General features: G+C 36.5%; 1 protein-coding gene across 2 annotated transcripts in view; it reads left to right on the top strand.

Moving 5' to 3' along the window:
* LOC150098229 (dimethylglycine dehydrogenase, mitochondrial-like) overlaps nucleotides 1-25,572 on the top strand; it is a 260,147-nt gene that overhangs the window by 34,810 nt on the left and 199,765 nt on the right. For both annotated transcript variants that reach the window (XM_090405924.1, XM_090405925.1), the window contains exon 2: nucleotides 24,797-24,968. In XM_090405924.1, coding sequence (XP_090262050.1) covers nucleotides 24,797-24,968 — 172 coding nt within the window. The remainder of the gene's footprint in view (nucleotides 1-24,796; nucleotides 24,969-25,572) is intronic.

Here is a 25,572-nt window from a genome sequence, read left to right as displayed (position 1 = left end):
TTTTGTGTAGTTTGTTTCCTTTTAGCTGTCCATACAGTGAATCATTATCGTTTGAGGTTTTTCTTCAAGTTGAAAGAAACACTCAGAGAGTGGTTCTTCTCTCACAGCAGCAGCAGTAGCATCTCCATGTGCTGTTGTACCAATTTTAAAGAAAAATATAATAGAAACCAGTTGCTCGTTACTATTGACATTGGAAACATTTCCACAAATTTAAGAACACCTTTAAGAGAGTAGATTTCTTTAGCCCTAATTCATTAGAAATGGTAGCAACTGACTCCACCTCTCCACGAGGTCGAGTGCATTCCCATTGTACCAGGGAGATCTAAGAGTCGATGTTCCTATTGTAAGTGATATTTATTTGTAAATACTTATGTGTATATTCTACAGTAGATTTTGCTGAGTTTAAAAAAGTTTTCTCTCAAAAGTAAATACTTTACCTCATTGTGCCGTGATCGACTAATTCTGGAATCAGCTGAAAACAAACAGCAAGAACAAAAAATCAGAGAAAAAGCCCTTTTAGATGGTGACCAGAATCCACATATAAATAAAAATTAATACAGCGGTAAACACCTATTAGAAGTTTAATTTCTTCTTCACATAGTTCGTCCAAGTTAATTTTTATATTCAGCCCTATGGAAACGGCATTAGTTTAGCGCCCATATAGCGCTAGCTTACACGAAAAAAAGACCGTTATAAGTTCGTCCTAATCGCCAACTATATGAACTTTTTTTAAATCTTTTTTTTTACTGTTCTCAAGTTAGTCGATCTCTCACACGATAAATATGGTTTACTCTACAGAAAACTCGGTTTAAGCACGCAACTTAAAAAAAAAAACAAAAAAAAACTGTAGAACCACCAGTATTTCAGACAGTAATACGTATAGTGTTAAGGACCACTATACGGAAGCAGTTGCCTCCCGTACTCTCCATTCCCGGATGACTTAAAATTCATAGCTTGAGCCAGCTATCTAATCACTAAGAGAGGAGACGGGTTGCCCAAGTCTTCACAGTTTGTTAGGACCAAACGGCCTCGCCTAATCCTTTTAAGGAATAAAAAGCAGTAACATATTTATTAACTATTTATTTTTAAATCATATATAAAAATAGTCGTTAGGACTTGCGATCAGTTTAAAGAGAACTGCGTTTTTTTTTTTTCGCTTTTATTTTTCACGTAGGACCCGTTCTCATTGTTGATTTATCAGTTATGTTACTTGCGCCTTGTTCAATTTTTGAGTTCACAGTGAAGATATCCCTGATACTTCGGCGAAAATTTTGTGCAATTAAACTTTTAACGTAAGTGTTTCGTCATACTGATTCTTATTTAAATGCTACTTATATTTCAGTGTCTGCGTGGTTAGCCTAGTGGCTATGCGCTTCGCAACCATATGTCTGGGGAAGGAGTGTCCTGGGTTCCATTCCCGTCGCCGATGTGAGGAGCTTTAGGAACTTCCTCAGCCATAGCCAAGTTAGCCGGTCTTAGGCGTGGACAGCAGAGTTTTTCTCCCCAGTTTATCTGGGGATTTTCATCCCGTAACCAGACAAACCGGCCCCGTGAACACACACACGGATCTACAGTCATAAATACTTAACCCGACATGAGGGGGCTCAAATCGCCCCCGTAGGGACGGGGGAGAAAAAGGGAGGAAACTTCATACAAATAAATAAATAAATAAATATATTTCAGTTATTCGAAATATATCGCACCTATAAGATCTTTCTTCTGCAGATCTAACTTCATGAAAGTTCCCTCGAGACTACGCATAAACATGTTTGACTTCATTGATTTACTAAAGTACTGTACGCTCACAGATGCGATACCCCTCGACACTTCTTCGTATGTCAGAAGAAGGAGAATCCATTCCGATAATAGGCTAATCAATCCCTCTTGTGGGATGAGTTGTTTATTATTATTATTACACGTCCGAAAATTAACTTTTTTTTTTTTTATGAACATTAGTTTTCAAAGTGGAAACTATTCCGCTTGTACAACAGTTTTACGTTTATGCACGTGATTTCGCGTGTTGGTAACAAATTCGTACATTGTGTTATTCCTTTCTCCTCTTCAACATGAATTGACTCTTCTTGGCAAATTGCCAGCTGAGGGTCTCGGATCTGTGGTCGGGCAATAAACTGAGACTGTTTTCATATGAACGACGACTTTCATTTTGAATTTTCACACAAATGACGCACGATGGACATCAAAATATACATCCAAAATATCCGTTGATCCTGTTTTGACGAAACTAAATGGAATGTGTTGACTAAAAGATATATTAAGGAATGACATGCGAAAAATACTACACCAGAAAACATGATAAAATTTAAGCTAATTGCAATAAGCTTCTTGGCTATTTTCAGTTCTAATGCTTGCAATAATGCATGTCATGCAGTACAGAATAAAGTAGGTAGTAAATTAGAATACATACATACATATATACATACATCTTCAAGGCCCACCTTTCCTAATTGGGTTGTGGGGGCAACAGCTGCAAGAGGAACTTCCAATGGTCACGATCCTCTGCCACCAAGCTCAGGTGTTCTGGTGGGATTCCCAAACTTGTCCATCCAAGGTTTTGGATATAATCTATCCAGCGAGTCCTTAGCCTTCCACGTGGCCTCCCACCCTCTGGCTTGGCAAAGAGGGCCTGCTGAGGGAGCCTCTCTTGTGGCATTCTGACCAGGTGCCCGTACCAACATAACTGTGATCTCTCAACACGGAGAAGCAGCGGTTGAGTATTGAGGGTTTCCCGAATTGCAGAGCTTCTGACTCTGTCGAGTCTTGTCAGCCCCGCAACCCCCTCGAAGGAACCTCATTTCAGCGCTTGGATTCGTGTCCGCATTCTTTCGGTCATTACCCAACTCTCATGACCATAGGTGAAGATGGGAACATAGACTGTATTAAAGACAGCCAGCTTTACCTTCAACTTCTCAACAATGATGTAATGCGTCGATGAAAGTTCAGAAATAAAATTTTAATTAAATGTTCTGGATTAGAAATAATTCTTAGTCCTATTCTAAAATTTGTCAGTGAGTTATTTTAAATATTCTGTTTGGATATTCATAAATGAAAAAAAAAAAACAATGTTGTGATAAGCAGATTTATTGCTAGTACAAAACATGTCCGTGCTAAATGAAGTTCACCAATAACACTTGACACGTGGCGTGCACCGGAAGTAATCGCAGCCTTGAATGAGCGGTTACTTGCCCCTAGAAAAATTTGCATTCAAGGGCGGGTGATAATCGGCAGAGGCAGGAATCGAGTGACTTCGAACTATGAGATAATGGCAAGAGGTCATAAAAGTAACTATTTCTGAGATACTTTAGAATAGCCTCGTGCAACAGCATGTCAGGTATATCGAGTATGATAGTGTGCTTGCTCACATCCGACAGGTCCGAATCCCAAGCGGAACAAATATGTTTTTGAATGTATTTAGGCGATAAATGAAGATCATTCATCTCTCTGTGTAAAAACACCAGCCTGCGCACTGGAAACCTGGAGTGGCTTGAAAAAAAGTTCAATGTTGTTTCTGCAGCAGGGTTTCAAAATTATCTGAACCTTATCCCATCCACTCTACTAATATACTGCAGGTCTGCAGCTAAAATATCAAAAAAGAAAAGTCAATTTCGAAAGAATAAATTTCAACAGATGTACAATTCGCGAAATGCCTCCTTGGACAATTAGGGACTGTGAAATATCTGAATAAGCCAGGCATAGACCACTGACCCGAATTTGACATAACAGCTGATCACCATTGAGGATATCACCTTTTTTTCAACAAAAACTAGCTCAGCGGCTAAAAGTTTTTTTTTTTTTTTCTCCCGTGAAACCAAAGGGTTCTCTTCCACAAATCAAGCAAAGAACAATTAACAGACATAATGCACGCCTAAGACTTTGTTGCTTCGGCCACAGTTTCAAATAACCATAATCTAATCTATCATTTCTGGACGGATCGAAGGACAAGGAACAACAAAAATAATACAATCCAATGATCCATCATGATTGGTCACACATTGCGAAGTAATGGCACTGCAGTAATAGACTGGGATATGATTTCCTGGCATTCTCTGCACCTTGATATTAGTTAGAGTTAGAAGTGAATGGTCTTGCTATCTGAACTTCGTGATAGATCAAATGCACACCATTTGATGTGGAACAGTTTTTTTTGACAGGGATCTCTACCAGTATGTTTGACTGAATGGCAGAATTTATCATTTTCCTAGAGCAGGATTTCTATGGTATCTGTGAAATGTATTAGGAGCACTGTGCTCAGAAGTATAGCAAGGGTATCCTGGTAGCCCAACAAGATAGGCATCTCGAATAAACTGATTGCTCACTGTATATTATATTCGTATATCAGCATTCATAAAACCGAGATGTTTCTATTTTGTCGTACTCATTTTTCTACTGAAAAACTGTAAATTCTTTAACCTGTTCGATATACAAAATTATACTCAGTGATCACTTGATTAGGCATATCTACTAAATGCTATATTGCCTTTAGCTTTCAAAACCGCTGCATTGGAATTAGTTCCATCAGGACGACAGAAGTGTTCACGAATATTATGCACTACGATATGAAGAAAGCAGCTCTCGACAACTGAATAATGGACTGTTGCATCTGACTATTCGTTCTGTTTCTTTCTATAAATGTTTAAAATGACTTAGTCAGGAAGATAAGTAGAAAACTAAAAAGGCGTTCGTTTTCTCTTACCCACCTATGCTGCTCCCCTTCATGAAGGGAGCCACATAGCAAGTGAACGCACTTTCTGGACGTCACAAAACGCGTAAACGATCAGTATTAATAAAAACTCCTTGGCATGGGGTGGTACAATCAGTAGTTGTTTGCCCAGAACCTCACATTTCCTTATTAAAGAATTTCCAGTCATTTCCAATAACACCTTAATATAGCAAGTATTGCAACATCACAAAATTTATTATAATGCAGATAATATCACTGTACCCCATACAGTTTTGATCAGGGACGGCTCGTGCATAGGCACCACGGAACTGCAGCACCTACAATTTTTCTCTCTATATAAATATATTTATTAATTTATTTATATTTGCTTGTAATATTTAATTTTATCATCAACAATCCTATATCTCTTATTTTGTATAAAAAATAATAATAATCCATCTTGTAGCACTTAGAAAAAGCAGCACTATGTTTACCAGTGTTGTTATATTGTTACCCAGCGCTAGCATATGCACTTCATAGTGAGATGCGAGCTATTAGCGTAATGCGGCACTGTCCGTCGCGCAGTTCCACTGTTGTTTATATGCAGTTTGCGCCAGTAGTAGAGTGTTCATAGTGTTTATCGTGTTTAATCCGTCTCTTTTAAATATTTGGACATTACAATTAAAGGATTTAATTGTAATATGCAAAAATTGTAAATCCATTCCTTTAATTACAATTATTTAATTACAATTAAAGGAATGGATTTTATTTTTAAGTAATTTTGAATTATACTAAACTGTATAATGTTATCGATAATAAACAATATTTTTTCATGTTTAATTTTTACCATAATTTTGATATTTTATTCAAACACGTATACACTGTACTTACAGTATTATTGTTATTATTACATAACACCTCAGAGAGTCCAAGGACTCATCGAGGGAGGGCACCTGCTCTACAACTCTCCATCTCCACCATCTTCATCACCATCATCTTCATCTACACTGGCTCCATCTACCGCCAACCACCATCACTATTTTCACAGACAATCACAAACATCCATGCCCACGGCGGGATTCGAATCCGCAGCCTTCTGGCTGTAGAGCGGATACGCTAACCCAGTGGCGCACTCAGGATTTAATCTTGGAAGGGGCCGAGCGCTCAGGATTTAACCTTTTTTTTTGGGGGGGGGGAGAGTTGAGTAGACGTTTTGCGAATATACACTACACATCGCATACGACCTATAACTGAGCATCTGCAGTGATCGCTAATTCATAAGTAGCACACAACATAAATAAAAAAAATGAATTTTAATTAGGAAAAGATTTTTAGAAATTTTTCTAGTGTTTTTTCCTTTTCTTTGGGGGGGTGCCCGGGCACCTTGGCTTCCCCCCTGGGTGCGCCACTGCGCTAACCACTCGGCCAACCAGGCCGGTATGTATGTATATTACGAAAGTTGCAGCACTTCCATGACTTTCAAGCCACGAGCCGCATAACTGGTTTTGATAAGTAATTCACTCATTGTAGCATTTGATAAATGCCTCAATAATGATCCCTAAACAGACTTTTCTTTACCATGATAAGCCGCCACTGGCGGACGGACTTAGCTACAGTCCGCGACTGATTAAAATTATTTTAGAGTTGTTTCACCTATACCTTAAGAAAAATTTAAAAAAATAAATAAAGCGCGATATATTTATGACATTAATAGTCCCACTTTTTCATGGGACTATTAATGTATTTATAACTGCATAATTCTTTATATGTAGCCTATAATAGTATACTCGCAGTCGAGACTATTAAAATATTTATCATTTTTAAGATAAGAGTTCAATGTACATAATATTTTCCTCTAACATTGGAATTTTCAATAAATAGCCATTCTTTTATATTTTGTGCATTACTCAGCGAATGTTATAATTTTGCCCTGTGGTGTCCATTACGGGTTATCAATTTCTCTGATTAACTGCTAGTTTACAGCAAGTGTTAACTTTCTTAAAAATGTGTACAAGTACGTTTTTTAATCGTGTTTACAGTTTCACTTGGGGGATCGTTCATCAAGCAGTACGTAAAGCTCTTCGAAAAGGGTAGTTCTGGGGAGAAAGATATCATCAGATTTTATTAAATTTGATATTTGGAATTTTTATAAACATTTGTCCCCAAAATCAAGTAATTGTTTGAAAAGTAACTGGCTATTCGTTTTATGTACGTAATGTGTTATTATATTATATTCGAGTGAAACTAATGAATGTTATTCAATTTTTTTATATTTTAATGAGATAGCCATGAATGCGTTGGTCTCATCGCTTTAATTGCTTCGACCGTGATTACAAACATTGTTCTTTCACTTTCACTGCAGCCTTCATAATTTAATTTATGTAAGTTACAATTTCATTTAATTTCTTTTGTCCGCTATTTCTCCGGTGAGACCAATTCTTTGACTTATTTTTCCCCTAATTCTGAAAAATCACTTACTCAAATTTTCTTATTTTGTTTCTTTTTTCTTTTTCTTTTTTTTTTTTTTTCCTCATGAACACTGCCGTTGCTCATTCACCAACTGCGACAACCTTTGGTTAGAAAGAACAGAGTTCTAATTCCATCTACGATAGGAACCTTTAAACTAAAACCGAGTAAGTCAATCTCATATGGAGTTTCCTTTGAAGAAGTCGGGCTTTTTCCTTAAAGCACCTCCATATCATAACTCAGTTGGAAGAACGACTCAACAACTTGCCTTCTGAGTGCGGTTCTCGAAACGTAAGGACTTTCTCGATCGAAGGTGAATTTGCTGAGCATACTACGGAGATAGCAGGATTTGTTCTCCGAAAGCTCAGATCCTTGATCTTCAAAAAACCAAACAAAAATCTGGAGAATACACACAATACAGACAACAAATTATTTAATGAATAGAATGGAATTGTTGAATGGAATAAATCTTGGCACTCATGAAGGTGTTATGTAATGATAAAACGAATGAACAGACCAGAAAACACGTTGTATTATTGTGCACCGGCATCATGGCCATAGTCGTGACATTAATTTTAACCTTCATTACCTTGGATAAAGTAAAATTATTAATTATCGATGATCCAGTTTGGTGCTAATTGCGGAAGATGGCAGAGTAACTGATCTCCTGCTCCCTGATAAGATTTCTGATCTCCTGATCTCCTGATCCTAGAGGAGTATACTAGCTTATTTGGTGTCAATGCCCTTTGGTTTGAAAGACCTGGAGTTCGAATGCCGCATATGTCACGAACTTTGATAAGTGCTTTTCATTTGATGGAAAGATTATGGGCCACATACAGAGATGGAAGGATTTATCCTTCATATCTAGGGTTTTTCGAAAACTCTGGTTTTTCACTCCACAAAACACACAGCCAGAAGAACACACGCTGTTGATTGTGAACTTCCATTCGCGAGAGAGGGAGAGCAATTGTAGCATTTCAATGACACTGAAAGACTAAAGAAGTAACACGAGTGTCGTCACTTCCCGGTTCAGTAGATTTTTTCAACGCCCCGCTTCGAAAAAAGATGTGGTGAATCGCATTGTTTACCAGCTCATCACACATCCCGTCGAAAGAACTAAATCTATTAGACGTCAGTATTTCAATGTCGTTTGCTTGGGTTTATAAGCCATCTGTTAGAAACAGATCTGAGTTTAAATTTCACCTGTGCCAGAAATTTTCAAGGCATTTCAGACCAGTTGTGGATTGAAAATGGAAGGAAGCGATAATGAGCGATCTTCCCTTCTCAAGAAACCAGTCAATATGATGTAAATTTTCATTAAAATAAAAAAACGTATGCGTCTTCCAAATCCACATTACACATTACAATCTACATTAAAATTTAAAAAATCTACTTCATTATTAAAAATCAAATTCCACTGTAGTAATTAAAAGCAACATTTAAAAAAGTTAAATCGGCAACTCTCGATCACCACTATCAAAACTAAAATATGGATCTGCTGCTGTTTCAAACAAGAATAAGTTGATCCTTCGCCGACATAGAAGTTTTACCTTCAGCGGTACAGGAAAAACTTGAAAAAATGTATTTGAAGGACAAACAGACTTCGAATTTAGGTTTAACAACCTCATTATATCAAAAGGTCGATTTCGAAAGCAGAATACATGATCATCAGTATCTATAGGCTAGAATGAATAATGAATTCTCCCACCCCATACTTTTCCACAGGAAATAATTCTATTCTTATGAATCTACATTATCTCATTTTTCAAGAATTAGTTGCAATAAGTAGAATTTAATTAAGCAATATTTAAGTGATAGAAGAATTTAAGCAATTGCGTTTAAATTCATTTTACATTCATTACGTTTGTGTTATGCATTTTATATACACAGTGTTACAAAAATTTGCAAATTTTGGTTTAAATTATAGCAACTCTTTGCCACAATTGGAGCATCCGAGATCAACTGACTAATTTCTTTAAGAACAATCAAGCAGATCGGCAACTGACGGAATGGGATTAGTGGGTGTTGAAAGAGGTGAATATCGTGCATCAGTGGATTCTCTTAACAGCAATTCGGGGTGCCCACAATGTTATAAAGATTTCACCACTAGAAGGCTATAAATCAAACAACGCTTGAGTTTGATTTTCGTAGTGCAGAACTAATTTTGCAAAATTTTGAGAGTAAACTATTGAAACTGTGACACAGAGTGGCAGACATGTGTAGACAAGCATCTTCGAGAGAAGCATCTCTCCAAGATGTTTCTTCTCATTCGGACTACTATTTCTGCCTGAAAAAATTAAACAGTGAACGTTTCATTAAAATTTTGCACATATCTGGAAAATTTTGCATTATCTATACAATGTCAGTCTATAGAAACAACGCAATTAAGTACAATAATGCAGGCAGCATGGTAGTGCTATGCATTATGTTATACTGAAAAGACTGAAGAAATTGAAGAAATGAGACGGTCAAAGTCTGGATTTGCCAGTAAAATCAGTTGCAATGGCAAACTAGGCTGCTGGCCTGGTTAGTCTAGTAGTTAAAAGACTTACTCTCCAACCTACAGGCTGTGGATTCAAATTTCGCCATGAACTTGAATGTTTGTGATTGTCTTTATGTGAGAGATGGCCTTCATCACCGGGCACGAGACCACTTCCCTGCTTATTGGATGCTTGTTGTGGCTTAAACGTTCCATGAATGCCCTCTGGAGCACAGTTTTCAGATTATGTAAAAACTAAATAAAAAAAGAAAAAAATAAATAAAATCCGCTAACGCCATTTATTCTCGAAATGGAGTAGGCAATGATTGACTATTAATTCTTTGAATTGGCTCTCTCCATAGACAGGCATGTAATATGGCAATAGATAAAGAGTCACCAAAAGATAAAAGCTTCACCCATATCATAATCAATCAGTTCAGGAATTGTAGCCACTGAGTAAGGAAAAATATGTTGTGTACAGTAGATGGTTTCGAAGAAAATGAAGTTCACGAGTTTGACGATGTTTTCTTTAGTGACGAAGCATGGTTCCACCTAAATGTATAAGATAAGACAATAGTCAAAATAACAGAATTTAGTCATTGGAAAATTTTCATGCTTTCTAGGAAACGGCCTTGCATTCTCCAAAAATCGGAGTATGGTGTGTATTATCAAGCTGTCGCATTGTCGAACCTATTTTGTTTGAGACTATTGAACAGTGCACTGTACCAAGACATCATAACCCAGTTCGTGGCTCTCCTCTAGGCCGAAGAATGTGCTTGCTGTTTTCAGAAGGACAATCACAAATTATGCGGTGGTTACGCTGCATAATTCGGAGTGCCTGGTCAGAAGTTCGAATTCCAGACAGTTGGAGTAGAACCTGGGAATCCTCATAGTTCTCATCTTTTAGAGATGGGAACCAGGAGCTGCTCGTGCATAGGCACTGCAGAACTGCAGCATCCCCAATTTTTCTCGATATATGAATATATGTATTCATTTATTTATATTTGCTTGTAATATTTAATTTTGTCATCAACAATCCTATACAATTCTCTTATTTTGTATAAAAAATAATAAAAATCCATCTTGTAGCACTTAGGAGGGCGAAGGACGCAAGCAGCACTGTGTCTACCAGAGTGTCATATCACTACCGACGCAAGCACATGCACGTCATAGTGAGATGCGAGCTATTAGCTTAATGTGACGCTGTCCGTCGCGCAGTTGCACTATTGTTCATATGCAGTTTGCGCAAGTAGTAGATGTGTTCGTAGTGCTTATCGTGTTTACTCCGTCTCTTTAAATATTTGGACATTACAATTAAATCCTTTAATTGCAATGTCCATTGTAAATCCATTCCTTTAATTACAATTAAAGGAAGTGATTTTATTTTTAAGCAATTTTGAATTATACCAAACTGTATAATTTATATAGATAATAAACAATATTTTTTCCTGTTTAATTTTTTTTTAATTTTTACCATAATTTTGATATTTTTTCCAAATATGTATACACTGTACTTACAGTGTATATGTATATTTCGAAAGTTGCAGCACCCCCAACGATTTCAAGCCACGAGACGCCACCGATGGGAACACTCATATGAAGGTGGTCTCAAAAGTTATCGGCCCAACAATAAAAAACGAATTTATAATTTCAAAATTATTTTTGTTTTTCAACATAATCTCCCTTAAGACTAATACATTTATTCCAGCGATGTTCCAGCGCCATTAATCCGTCCCTGTAGTGGTTCTCAGTAAGATCTCTGTAAAATACCCCTCTTCAGCTGCAATCACCTCTTGATTCGAAGAAAAACGCTGACCAGCGAGGAAGAGTTTTAGTTTTGGGAAGAGATAGAATCAGAGGGAGCTAAATCTGGGGAATAGGGTGGATATTCCAACAATCCAAAGTGCAAATCCCTGAACTTTCCCATTGGCAAAACACGTTTTTGGGCAGGTGCATTGTCTGATGAAAGATAATTTTTCTTCTGCAAACCGTGTCTTTTCTCACGAATTTTTTTATCTAGTGTGGATAAAAGATCGGAATAATATTCCCAGGTTATTGTTTTACCCTTTTCAAGATAATTAATAAACAAAATACCTTTATCATCACAAAGCACTGATGTCATGACCTTTCCTGCTAATGGAACCGATTTGTCTTCTTTGGCGCTGAACATCCGGCTTCTGTCCATTGTTTTGACTGCTGTTTGGATTCTGGTGTGTAATAGTGAATCCAAATCTCACCCACAGTAATAAATCAATGCACAAAATCAGTTTTAATCTTGTTAAAACGCTCCAAGCACTACTCAGAGATTTTCATGCTAGTGTGTTTTTGATCTGCTGTGAGCAAGCACAGCACATATCTTGCGCAAAGCTTTTTAATATGCAATTCTTTATGCAAAATATATCCTACACGTTCTTTTTAAATGCCTATAGTCTCAGCAATTTCACGCACTTTGACTCAGCGGTCATCCAATACCATATCCTGCACTTGATCAGTGATTTCTGGTGGTGTTACGCTTTATGGACGTCCTTCACGTGGATCATTTTCAAGACTGGTACGGCGACGTTTAAACTCGGCAGCCAATTTCTTAATTGTTGAAAACGAAGGAGAAGCGTGCCCATGAACTTTTTTGGACTTCGAATGAATTTCTTTTGCCGTTAAACCTTTTTTTACAAAGGATTTTATAACCGCACGATACTCAATTTTATCCATTTCAAGAGATACAGACAACACTTTTGCTTCACACAGCTGTATAAAACACTACTTGATAGAATAACTTGCAATTTCGCATTGATGCTTATAGATGTACCAACTTAGAAAATAAAATCTTGCCTATAGTGTTGCCATCTATGGTCGAGACCGAGAACTTTTCTGACCAACCTCGTAGTTCCCATCTATTAAAAGGGAAATATAGTTGAATATGAAAATTATAGAGGAATTTCTCTTCGTGTTTGAGGTAAGTTTAGGCAAACATACTTGAAAAGTGTTTGAGAAATATTTTGGAAGAGAAACTTGAAGAAGAACAAGTTGGGTTCAGGCCAAATAGATGTTGTCAAGATCAGATTTTCAGTATAAAACAAATAGTTGCGAAATCGTGGGAATATGACAAGGATTTGTACTTAAGTTTTGTAGATCTGAAAAAGGCATATGACAAGATAGTAGGAAGTAGTATTTCATCGTAGCAGTTGAACACAGGTGGTATGGCAACAAGACGTGAAATTAATGACTTTGAAAGAGGTGTAATCGTGAAAATCAAGTCCAGAGAAAACCTTTTCAAAACATTAGTAATCTTGGATGAATTGAAAATTATACAGAGCCATATATTGCTCTGTATTTAAGTTGTCAGTCAGCAGTTAGAATTGAAGAAAATACAAGAAGATCGTTTGATGTAAAATCAGAGGTAAGACAGAATGCACATTATCTCCAGTCTTATTCATCATCTATATGGATCAGATTATGAAAGAAAGCAGCATTATGCCAGATATTAGAATTGGAATGTCAAACTTAGCTCTTTGTTTTATGCAGACACCCCAGTTATTTCAAGTTATGGAACATTCCAGGTTTGTTAATAACATAAAAACCATGTATATATAGTAGGAAGTGGTATTTCACCGTATCAGTTGAACACAGGTGGTATGGCAACAAGACGTGAAATTAATGACATCGAAAGAGGTGTAATCATGTGCTGTCACATTGGTGGTATGTCCATACGTGCCATTGCTACTCAACTGGAGCATCAAAAATCAACGGATGGCGATGTGATCAACAAATGGAGATGTTCTGGCATCGCTAGCGCAGGAAAACACCCAGGGGAATCGCAGAAAATAACTGACAGGGATACGCAAAAGCCGGCTACAATCAGTACGGACCATCCGTGATGAGACCAGTGGAAAACGACACTCTAGAGTGATAAATCAAGGTTCACCTGTTTCCAGTCTGATGGTAGGATGTGGGTGTGGAGGCAGCCTGGTGAATGCTTGTTAACACTGTTTTATCCACTGTAACGTTTGGTGGTGGAGTAATGGAGTGGGACCACTGGTTGTTGTTGTCATGAAGTTGTCATTGGTTCCATGAAGGCAGCTCAGTACCTTGATATTCTGGATAATCAGGTGCTGTCCAAACTGTGGAATTTTTATGGAACGGACCCGTGATACTATCAAGACGACAATGCCCTATGCTACAAAGCTGCAGCTGTTATGAAATGGTATGAAGAGATGAGTGGTAAAGATTACCATGCTTGTGCAGAGTAATGACCACAACCCCATCGAACACCTGTGGACGAATTGGAGCGTCGAATTGAGGTTCAGAGCAACAGAATTCAGCTACCTCGACGGGTAGCTGAACTCCATGCTGCCTTGATGGAGGAATGGAGACGAATTCCACACGATGTCTGCCACACATTGGTGCGGCAGACATCATGTGGAATTTGTCTCCCTCAAAGGGTGCAGGAGGTAATCAAAGCCAAAGGTGGACATACCCGATGTTAGGTTTCGCCTACTGGTATCAACTGTAAATTGCTCAAGTGTCTGGACAATTATTTGTAGCTAGTGTACACCATCTATCACCTGAACGCATTCAATACCGCTAACACGACAGTGGTATTCGAATGTAAGAGTCTGAAAATTTGGGACAGCAGAGTCGCTATTTAACAAACTAATACAATGCGTTGTAAAATTGGTAGAGCAGGTATCGGCAGAGATAACGAGAGAAATATTGTATCAAACAAGTATGAGGCAAGACAGATTTGTTAGTATTAGAATTGTCATTTCTTTTAAAGTAAATGGTATTTGACCTATCGAAACTACTCAGTTCCATGAACCTACAATAATTGCTTGGTACTGTCCACCCTTCGGAGAAATAATGAAAAAGTAAAAGAATGGTTCCAACTGCAGCTTTGAATGAATTTTTACGTCTATTGATAAGCGATTAATCAAAAGTGTTGCACAATTTTAATTCTTTACGAAAATGGTGGAAGTATTTATTGTCACATTTTATTGGTACCTGAGTACTAGGTCTCAATTTTTTTTTTTTTTAATGTAAATCCAACTAGGAAGAATTACAAACCTATCGCATATTATTATTAGTGTATGTGACTGAAGGTGAAATAATCTCAAAATCCTCGTAGAAGTTTTTCTAGCCATTTCAGGCCTACAGTGAACAAGGTAGTAGTCTCTGGGTAATGAAAAGCATCCTCCACCTAAAAACTTTCGCCAACATCCATGTCATAATGTAGCTTGCTTTAGGACCTGCTTGGGAGTAATCGGCTTAAGGTCATCGTACTACAGCGATATTCAACCCCACAATCTGTGATGAGCGATTACGATATCTTATCCATTAACCATACTAGTAAAAACACTTCAAAGATAAAGAATAATTGAAACTTTTCGAGATACGACCCATGTTGTTTGTCTGGTATGGGTTTTCCTCTAAAATACATCAAGACCTAATCTTAATCAAGGCTTTAATTGGGCAATAACAGCCTAGATCGCCACGAATTTGAGAAAGTTTTGGAAATCTTCAGTAATGGATTTTAGTCAGTTTCTAGTTCGCTACAATAATTTCATCAGGAAAACTGTAAATCAGAGATATTAATGGCTTTATTCTTGAAGAGATATACGGGCAAATTGAAAGTGTATGTATTTTAGCTGACCAGCCAATGTTGTGTGATTTCACATGCATGTAAATAAAAACATCATGGAAGCATTTTTTCCGATTAAAGTCCTTCACGAAGATAATAGACTATATATGTCTGAAAAAGTGGATATGCTCGACATTATTGACTAGAAAAATTTTCATTATTCACTGGATGAATTTAATTTTCTAGAGGGCAGACCCTTTCTTTTTATGCTTTTGCTGTTCAACAGTGGTTATAATCTCATAATGCTGATAATATTACTTTACTCTTTGTATAAACATATATAAAATGGTCGTAAAAAAGTATGAAATATCCTAACAAACATTGTTTTCATGTGGGCCTGCAGACTAGCTGCACTTACAAAAGTGCAAACTAGTGACTTTGCAAGTGACTCCATTAGGCAGTTTCATCTTTGCTTCATCTATTTTTGTATAAATAAAAAAGAAAAGAAAAGTCCATTTTCTTTTCTTTTCTTTTATTCATAAATTATTATATATATTATATATATATATATATATATATATTATACTATATATTATTATCTGGATGGGGTAAAGATTATATAATTCGGAAACCTTACTTTAGGGATTAAACATGGAAATTTTTCTAGCTACTTCAGCCTTTCAATAATTGGGGGGGGGGGGAGGTTACACACTGGGCAATTATCAGTTACTACTGAAACATTCACAAATGTCCATCTTCTCAATTAAAATGGATTCCATAGCCTGCTTGTTGTAAAGCTTGTATAGTATCTGCTTGGGCTACTAAGCAGGTCGATTTCATGTATTATTACTCTACATTTTTCATATTTTGATAGTATCCCAGCTTTTAAAAAAGAGGTTCCTATTCAACTGTACAAAGCATCTTTTCCACTCTTTCACACAGATTTATATCTAATACAGTATTTTATATTATTATTATTATGTGATACCACCAGGGAGTCCAAAGACTCATCGAGCAAGGGAGGGACCTGTTCTAGAGCTCTCCATCTCCACCAACTACAACGAACCGCAACTACTATCATCATCTAACCACTGCCACTGGTATTTTCACAGACAATCACAACATCCATGCGCAAGGCGGGATTCGACCTCGCAGCCATTTGGCTAGAGAGCGGATACGCTAACCACTCGGCCAACCAGACCGGCATATATATACTTAGCAATAGTCATTGCATGCATACATACATATACACTATCTACACATCTAAATTTTAATAGATTTTAAATCTGGTTTTGATTATTTCGTTAATCATAAAATCAATGAAATTTCTTTAATATATGATACATTTCATTTATCAATAAAATGTTTGTATACAACAAGGTGTCGCGTAGCTACGTGAACGTGGCCTTTGTCTCAATAGTGCTAGACTGTCCAAAGAAAGATCATTATAAATTCGATTATAGTCGCTGATTAGAGGAGTTTTTTCAAGACCTTTCTTTTGCGGTTATGAAGTTAATCGATCTTTACAGGCAAATAGTATATTCTTCCTCTCGGAAACTCTGATTTTTTAATCCGCAGCTCAAAACAATTGACCGTACGTAAAATTCACTCTGCATTAGAAGTGCAGTATACTTGTTAGGATTTAAGACACGAGTTGGTAGTGTTTATCTGCTGTAATCTCTTTCCTGAAAGCCTCGTTTCATTGATAGCTTGAACTCTCTATTAATGATGGCCGGACTGGTTGTAGATCAATGTTCAAAAAGTTAGAATGAAATGAGCTACGCTGACTCCCTTGGGAATAAAAGGCATTAGTGAATTCAAATATTTATTTATTTTACTTTTATAACTTAGTAAACGCACATTTTATGATATTTATGATGTTGCGAAGTTTACGATGGGCATTTCATAGAGTATGAAAGTATAATAATCTCCATTTTCCTACTATCCTCTTTTGATTTTATAGAATCTGATTGAGTCATTTGTGTTCTCAGAATCTATAAAAACAAGAACCAAAATCTCAGGTAGATATATAATTAATATTAATATTAGCAAAAATTTTCCGTAGATAAATTTATTTAATGTTTAATATAAATGAAGAACCGGGAAATAATAAATTAGACACATAAGAAGGACAGTGCCAAGTGAAGAGCTTAATCAGGTTTATCAAACATACATGGATTTCCTTCTTCTTGTTTATCTTAGATTTTTTCTATGCATAAATCTGAACTTTGGGATGCTTAGCTCTTTAACTAAACAGCATTTTTAGATTGCGTGACATTGACCTTGAAGTGGAATTTGATATTCACTGCTGATCGGAATGCAAGCATTAGTGGTCGGAACCCTTACTTTAGCAATAATCGAACTTTGCTATTACAAATAAATCAGGAAGTCAAGATAGTTGTTTCCATGTGAGGACAACTGGTGTGTGTTAAAATAGATGGAAAGTGAATAACATATAGTATATGCTGCTTAATAATTGCTTTGGAAAGCAGAAACATATGCATATTATTATTATTATTATTATTATTTGAAGCAAAATTAGACTTTGAAGATGTTTATGTAGCCAGGTAGCCTCCATGTAGAAGAGGGAGGACGAAGGTGGAAATAATGAAGTGCCAAAAATTAAATTAGTATTCAAATACACACTCAACATTGCAGTTCACTTCTTATTTAAGCCTCTAAATGCCTCTGTATTTATGAACTTATTGGAAATGTTTATATATAATATAATTATAATGAACAAATGTGATTACATCAAATGCTTAACACTATTAGAATCATTTGGAAGTTGTGTTGCAGTTATTCGGCTTCCCTCTGATTGGATAGAATTTAATAATTGCGATTTTGGTTAAGGTGATCTCCCCCCTCCCCCCTCCAACATGTATTGTACTATTTTGCAACATACCAGGATTTGTTGCCGGTGAATGCTGACAAGATTAAAAAAAAATAAAAAAATTGCTTTGACTGCTGTAATAGGCTTCTACTGGCGAGTATAATCCCAAGGCGAATTAAAATAACAAATCTGGGTCAAAAATAGGCCTGGACTTGTTTCGGGGACAGTGGTCACTATAATTAGTATGTATATAGAACGACAATGTGGTTTCATTTTAGCTGCTTGCAGCTAAAATGAAATCACATCATCGTTAATTTTTACTATCAGGACGATTCGAACTGATAATAATAATTCCTCGCTGGCTGGATTGGAATGTAATGAAATTTTGTATCTTAATAACTGTAAATTACAGTTAGCAAGGGTAGTACCATCGACAGGGTGTAGCTTAGAGGCAGCCTGCCTCACGGCGCAGCTTAATAAGGGCGCTCGTTCAGCCATATTGCGGTAGTTGCCGTCCTACTCTAGCATAGCAAGTGCGGAAAGAAATTTTTCCAAGCTTAAATTGATTAAAAATTATTGGCGAACAGCAATGATCTAAGAAAGATTGGTTGGTATAGCAACTATATCGATAGAGGCGGACATAGCTTATAATTTAAATTTATAAGAGCTTATAAACAGTTTATTGTGCGATATCCCCGTAGAGCAAACATTTAATTAATATTATCATGTATTATCATTTAATTATCATTATCATATTTGGCAAATTAAACATTATTCTTGTGTAAACTTGAGCGCCTCCGTAGCGCAATTGGAAGAACGACGGTACATTGCGCCCTTCGATTGGAATAGGCCTAAGTTCGATTCTCGACGCGACGGGAGGAATCTTTATCTGGTCGATTTCAATCGAAGGTGAGTTAGCCTACATCATACGGAGGTAACAGGGTTTTTTCTCCCAGAAACTCGGGTTTTTCATCCCGCATACATACAAATCGGCCCTTCAGAACACACGCAATTTACAGACAAAAATTACTAGTTGTGGTGGTGTTGGAGGTGGGCGGCAGATGGCGTTGATGGAGATGATTCGTAGTAGAGGTTAGGTACAGAGACAATTGTAGGTGTCCTCCCACAATGAGTCTTCGGACTCCTTGGAGGTATCAGGAATAATAATAATAATAATAATAATAATAAACGTGTATACATTTCTAATCATTATGTCACAAGTATCGTTAAAGAATCAAATTATCATGTAATCATTTTGCATTAATGTTTCTCTTGTAATAAAAAACAAAATAGCAATTGGAGATTTTTTTATACTGTATTTTTGTCTTATCCATCAGGGGTGATATTTAATTGTTTGCCTCAGGGAGTGATCTAATCTGGCGACGATCCTGAGCAAGGGTGTTAGTGTGGTTATCGGTGAATCAGTTTAAGGAAAGATGTGTGATAGGTATTACGTGAATAATGTTGCGAATAATATTGTGTTCGTTTGTGCTTCCTGTAGTGAGATTTTAGGTGCATTGTGGGAAGCATTAAAGATATATTGTATATAATGTTGCAGGGACTCCCGCGATGATTTTTTGGGCTCCATGGAAATTATTATTATTAATATTTGATCTCCATGGGGTCAATAATAAAAGTATTTCCCCCATCCAAAATGCACACATTTTAACTTTAATAGATCAATTAAAAGAAATATTGTCAGTATTTATGCATTTATTTATTAAAAATAGTTATATAACTAAGTAACAAACCGCTCGTAATAGCAATTATTATGGTTTAATAATGTTATTTGATTTATAGGTAATCTACCGTCATACTCATAAAATCATAGGATTTTACCGAAGGATCTTATCAAAAATCCTCTGTAACACAGCTAGAAGAAAGAAGGATCATGAGCCGTTTAATCGGAAAATAAACCCGAGTTCGATTCACTTCATGACGATAGGAATCTTTATTTTGCAACCCACAAACCTATAAAGTTTTGTGGGTTGCAAAATTTTGATAGACAAAAAAAAAAAAAAAAAAATTTGGAAGAAGAAAAAAGAAGGGGTATGAGAATATGAGAGAGGCTTGTTCATTGTACTCAGGTTTGGTTACTTGGGTTTTTTGGAACAGTGATGATGATTTATGGTTTTAATGGCACAAGGACAGCAAAGGTCATCATACTCTGCCACATCAAAAAAGGTTATAGCAGTACACAAGGTAGGACAAACATACATGTCCGCAGTGGGATATGAACCCATGCCCTGTTGGTTGGAGAGTGGTACGCTAACCACTCGGCCAACCAGGCTGGCGTTTCTTGGAAACGAGGAAGTGGTCTGTGGAATAGTGAGTGGATTGAGGGTTTGTGGGTTTCCGAATAGGGGCGTTGCTAGGTTATTGGCACCCTTGGCAAATTCATAGCTTAAAATATCATATCATTGGTGTTCTTCCGACACCTGTGCCCATGGTAATTTCCCCATGTCATAGTGTGCCTGTGCCTTTGATGATAGAAATATAAGTTGCTAAAATGGTTTTATAGGATTTGTTCAGAGTATATATTTCAGCACTTGGATAGAGGGATGCAGAACAAGGGGTTATCCCTGGAAATTGGGTATTGTTAACAAGGATGTAAGGATGCAAATTTTCATTTAGAGAGTGGTGAATGAGTAGAATGGGTCAGCAGAGTCTGTTGTGAGTACTTTGTCAGTCATATTCAGGGAGAGGTATAATAGATATCATGTGGATGGTGGTGTTGCCTGCAATGAATCTTTGGACTCCATGGAGATTCCTGTGAAATAATATAATAAATGTAATCAGTTTTATCCTTAGATCCCTGCATTTTAATATGTTCAGCTTGCTCTTTGTTTTTCTCAATAAATTATTAATATTATTGAATCTAGATTCCAAAAGACAAGGCCTGAGAAAAGTGTTCTTTGTAGTTGTATTTTTAAATTGTATATTTTATATTTATTATTGTTCTATATTATAATTTGCCTGTTGCTTCCATATGATCCTTTATCATATATCAGCCCCTCTTTCAAGTCAATTGCTCCTGTTGGGAATCTCTCTAGTAAATCTGCAGTGGGTTTACACATCATAAATGCTATATAACTTTTGACACACTTATTATTATTATTATTATTATGTGACACCTCCAGGGAGTCTAAGACTCATCGAGGGAGAGCGTGCCAACAGCATTGAACGATTGATCCCATCCAACTACGTAACCAGCTGCATAATATGGAGCACAGAGAGAAATCAGTCAAATGATCAAGTTAGGTACAAGTGAGTGTTCAATCTAAGTTTAATTTATGAATCTGAGAGTCAGAACTAAACTTGTTGATCAAAGACTGGATACTAAAGACTGCACCACAAAGGTCATATTAAAAATGAAAACTAAAGAAAAGAACTGGATATTATTAATACTCAAGAATATGCATGAGGAGCCAATCTAAGATAGCATGGTAACTAAAAACACCTTTTTTTAACAAAAACAGGTGCCAGAAGCAAAAATGGATATGATGAACACCTGTTGGATTATTCCATGCCACTCCATGGAGTTCATTGAATAATGCAAATTTGTCACAGACATTGATTTGCAAAAACAAGGATAATTCGATGAACAGTTTCAACTCATATCATTATTTGGGACCTGAACTAGATTGAAAATGTTTGGATTATTTAACCTTTAGACCAAAGGTTACATTACCACACCCTCCAGTACCAAATATATATATATACACAACCAGATAACATGATAACCCTCATGTTATCTGGTTGTATGTATACTGCACTACAGTAATTAAACCAGTCTTGGTTTCATGACTATTTGATAAAAGATTTTTTGCCACATTATAATGCTGGTTTTAGTGGCAAAATGATTTGATGCTATAATGTGTGTGTGTGTGTGTGTGTGTGTATGACATCTTTCTTGCTAGAAGGTTCATTGGTTCTTTTGTAAATTCTTTTGTTTGTTTCATTTTATTTCAAAGTAGCATTGCTACTCAATAAATTTGAAGTTTTTATATAATCATGTTACATTAATATTCATTATGCTCTGTGGAAAGCGAAGAATAATGTGTTGTTTTTCTTGCGTATTGTTGGTAATCTTTAATTCTCATAATGATATGATGAAACCAGTGGCGGCTGGTGAAATTTTAAATGGGGATGCTGCCTATACAAAATAATAAAAAAAAAAATAATTTTTTCTTAATTAGTAACCAACTTTTTTTATTTAAAAAAAAAAATAAATTATTTTGTATAGGCAGCACCCCCACTTAAAATTTCACCGGCAGCCACTGGATGAAACGTTATATGATGTTTTAATATTGAAGGTGAGATAAATGGTCTCAAATGGCAGTAGCAGGGTTTTTTCTGCTAAAATTTCTAGTTTTTTTTCTTCCCCAAATCAGCCAGAGCACACACCATTAACAGACAAAATTACATTTGTAGGGTGGATTATGTAGCAGAGTACCTATTTTGATGATTTCTGGGATTCCATGGAGATGAGCTGTCATGTAATGATAATAATAATTGGACTGCTTTTATTTTCAAAACAACTGAAATGATAATAGTGATATTTTTTAAATATTTGCTTTCTATGGGCAAGTGAAATTTCTCTATTCTAAGTTGTTAAGCTTCTTATTGTATGTTGTCATAGAGCTGTTCTCCCAGCAGGAGACATAAAAAAAATTATGCTTAAGTTAAAAAATTCTCTCTCTCTCTCTTGGGAATAGTATTTCCATGTGTCACCCCCACTCTATTTCCCCATCTCCTTCCCAGGATATCCTGATATGTGACTACATAGGGCTAGGAAACACTTTTTTAAGTAGTAGGTTTGAACTTCATTAAACATTTTTTTGTTAGTTAATCTGTAGTGTAAAGCTTGTTTGGCAAGGGTAGTACTGTAATTGCAAGGGGGGGGGGGTAGCGAATGTTAGCAGGGCACACTAAAGGCAGGGAGTGCAACATATAAAAAAAATAGTAAAGAAAAAAATAAAATTTTATGTTGTTTTCGTATAGTGTATTTTTTTAAGAAATAATTTCTAAGTAAGCAGCATTCCTCCTTTGAAGGTGCATCATAATTACAACCTGAGTTCAAAAATTTGGCAGGGGTTCATAATTAATATTTTGTCTTGAGCACCAGGCTTTGGATGGGATCATAATCATCATCATTTTTATCTGGGTACAAAATTTATTGTTGCACCTCTTTAGTTTTTGATAGATAGGTCAGAAAGTCCCAGTTTCAAATCCCTCTTGACATGAAGAACCTTTATTAGGGCTTTTCAATCAAAGGTGAGTTAGCGAGTCTCATATGGAAGTGGTGGAAGGTTTTTTCTTCCTGGAAACTTATGTTTTTCATGCCTCGAAACAGACAAATCATTCTCATGAACACACATCTACAGATGTAAAATACTTACTGTTGGGCAAGGAAGTTAATGGGAAACCGTCTTGATTTTATGATCACTATTCTATAGTAAAGTAGCATTGCTACTCCAGCTAACCATCTTCAGATTGGTGGACCTAAGATAAAATAAAAAATTATATCAAAAATCTGTTATATCTCTGAGGATTGCTTTTTGGCATGGGCTTACTGGGAATAAATTGAAATTTTAAGGGATGTTTTTGCAAAAGAATTTCTTCTTTAAAACCCCTTTAATAACTTATGTTTCTGTCTTTGGAAGTTTTTTCCCACATGGTTAGACTATAATAAATTTAGTTTAATCCTTTATCCAAGTGTAAGTAAACAAAGTTTGCGCCTGAAGTATCTTCAGGACTGAGGCAACTCGTCGTAAAGGTGGACCAAGCTCTCATCACCCCTTGTCTTAGTATCTCCCATAATGCAAAGCACATCTCCTTGCAGACATGTATAATGCTATGCATTAAGAGGGGCCACTACCCAGACTGGTTTCGACCTTTAGTGAGGTCTCGTCAGTGGGAGCCAGACCCTAAGTCCAGAGTAATTTAGTAATAAGGCGGGACACCTTTTGACAACTCGTATAGGTAAATATGACAATTGCTCAGTTGCTTCCACCTTGGTATCACCACCTCTGGATCTGGCTCCCGCTGACGAGACCTCAATAAAGGTCGAAACCGGTTGGAAGCCTGGAAGCTTTACGGGCTACAGCATTGCCATTCATTACTCCCCCCACCCAGGACCTGGGTGACAGCAACAGCCGAGCCTCAGTTAATTAACTGAGGCACGGTTGTTGCTGTTACCCCCTCGGATGAGATATGAGCAAATGAGTGGCTCTGCTCAGTAGTGGGGTGAGCCTGCCACGGGGTAGAGCCAACCGGTTCTGAGAGTTCTTCTCAGTGGCAGGGTGAGCCTGTTACTGAGGGGAACAACACTGAGTTTTTGGAGTTTGACCTGTACTTGAACATTCAATAAAGGTTGAAACCGGTCAAGGTAGTGGCCCTTCCCTTAATGCATAGTATTATACATGTCCCCAAGGAGATGTGCTTTGCATTATGCAAGATACTAAGACAAGGAGTGATGAGAGCTTGATCTACCTTTACCACAAGTTGCCTCAATCCTGAAGATACTTCAGACTTGAACTTTGTATGCTTGCACTTGAATAAAGGATTAAACTAAATTTATTATTATGTTTCTGTCATATCCTTCTTTTTCATCTGTCAGCTCAACTAGTCTTTGTAATCTTAAATGTTCAGTCTGTCCTCGTACGGAGCATTCCATAGAACTTATCACTATGTAAAATGACAATATAATCATGAGATAATTTATAATTAAAGTGTTACCGAGATCATTTATTTTTCTTGCAGATTAAATGCAAATGACTTTTCCACAAAACTTGTAAAGGATAAAGCAGAAGTCGTGATAATTGGGGGAGGTGCAATAGGTGTCAGTATTGCATATCATTTAGCTAAACTAGGAATGAATGATGTGTTATTACTTGAAAAATCAGAATTAACTGCAGGCTCTACTTGGCATGCTGTAAGTTGCATTTTCTGTCTAATGTTGCAATTAAAATCATATTCATTATGGTAGTTTTAACATAATATTATTATTGTCCTTATTATTATGCATATAATTATTATTATTAATATGCAGATATTTAGATATAAACAGATATTGAGATATTTAGTTGTATGTTAGTATAGACTGAAGAATATAAAAAGTGGAAACAAAAAAAGAAAAAAAAAAGAAAAAGGAAATGAATGGAATTGGATAAGAGACTAGTGAGTTGGATAGGTAATTAGTTGTTAGATAGGTATAGGAGGGTTGTGTATGATGAGTGATATCCCAAAAGATGCAGGAGTATCTGTCCTGGGGTCACTATAAGGTGCTGCCCAAATGTTTTGGAAATTGGACCATGAAAAAAATTGCTTACCTTAACTTCTAGTTTCCACTGTCTCCTTTGAAGTAGTCCCCTTGGACTTGTATACAGCAATCCTAGCAGTTTTGTCATGATTTCATGCATCCCTGGAAGTCCTCAAGTGTGACTGTGTTGAGCACCATCTGCGATTCTGCCTGGATGTCCTAAATTGTGTCAAAATGATGCCTTTTCAGCTGGAATTTTCTTAGAGAACTGGAAAAA

This window comes from Typopeltis vanoorti, chromosome 16 (genome assembly GCF_054136105.1).
Source record: "Typopeltis vanoorti isolate ZY-2024b chromosome 16, IOZ_Tvanoo_1.0, whole genome shotgun sequence".
NCBI lineage: Eukaryota > Metazoa > Arthropoda > Arachnida > Uropygi > Thelyphonidae > Typopeltis > Typopeltis vanoorti.
The sequence above is the reverse complement of the archived record's forward strand: the minus strand, read 5'-3'. Positions and strand labels throughout refer to the sequence as shown.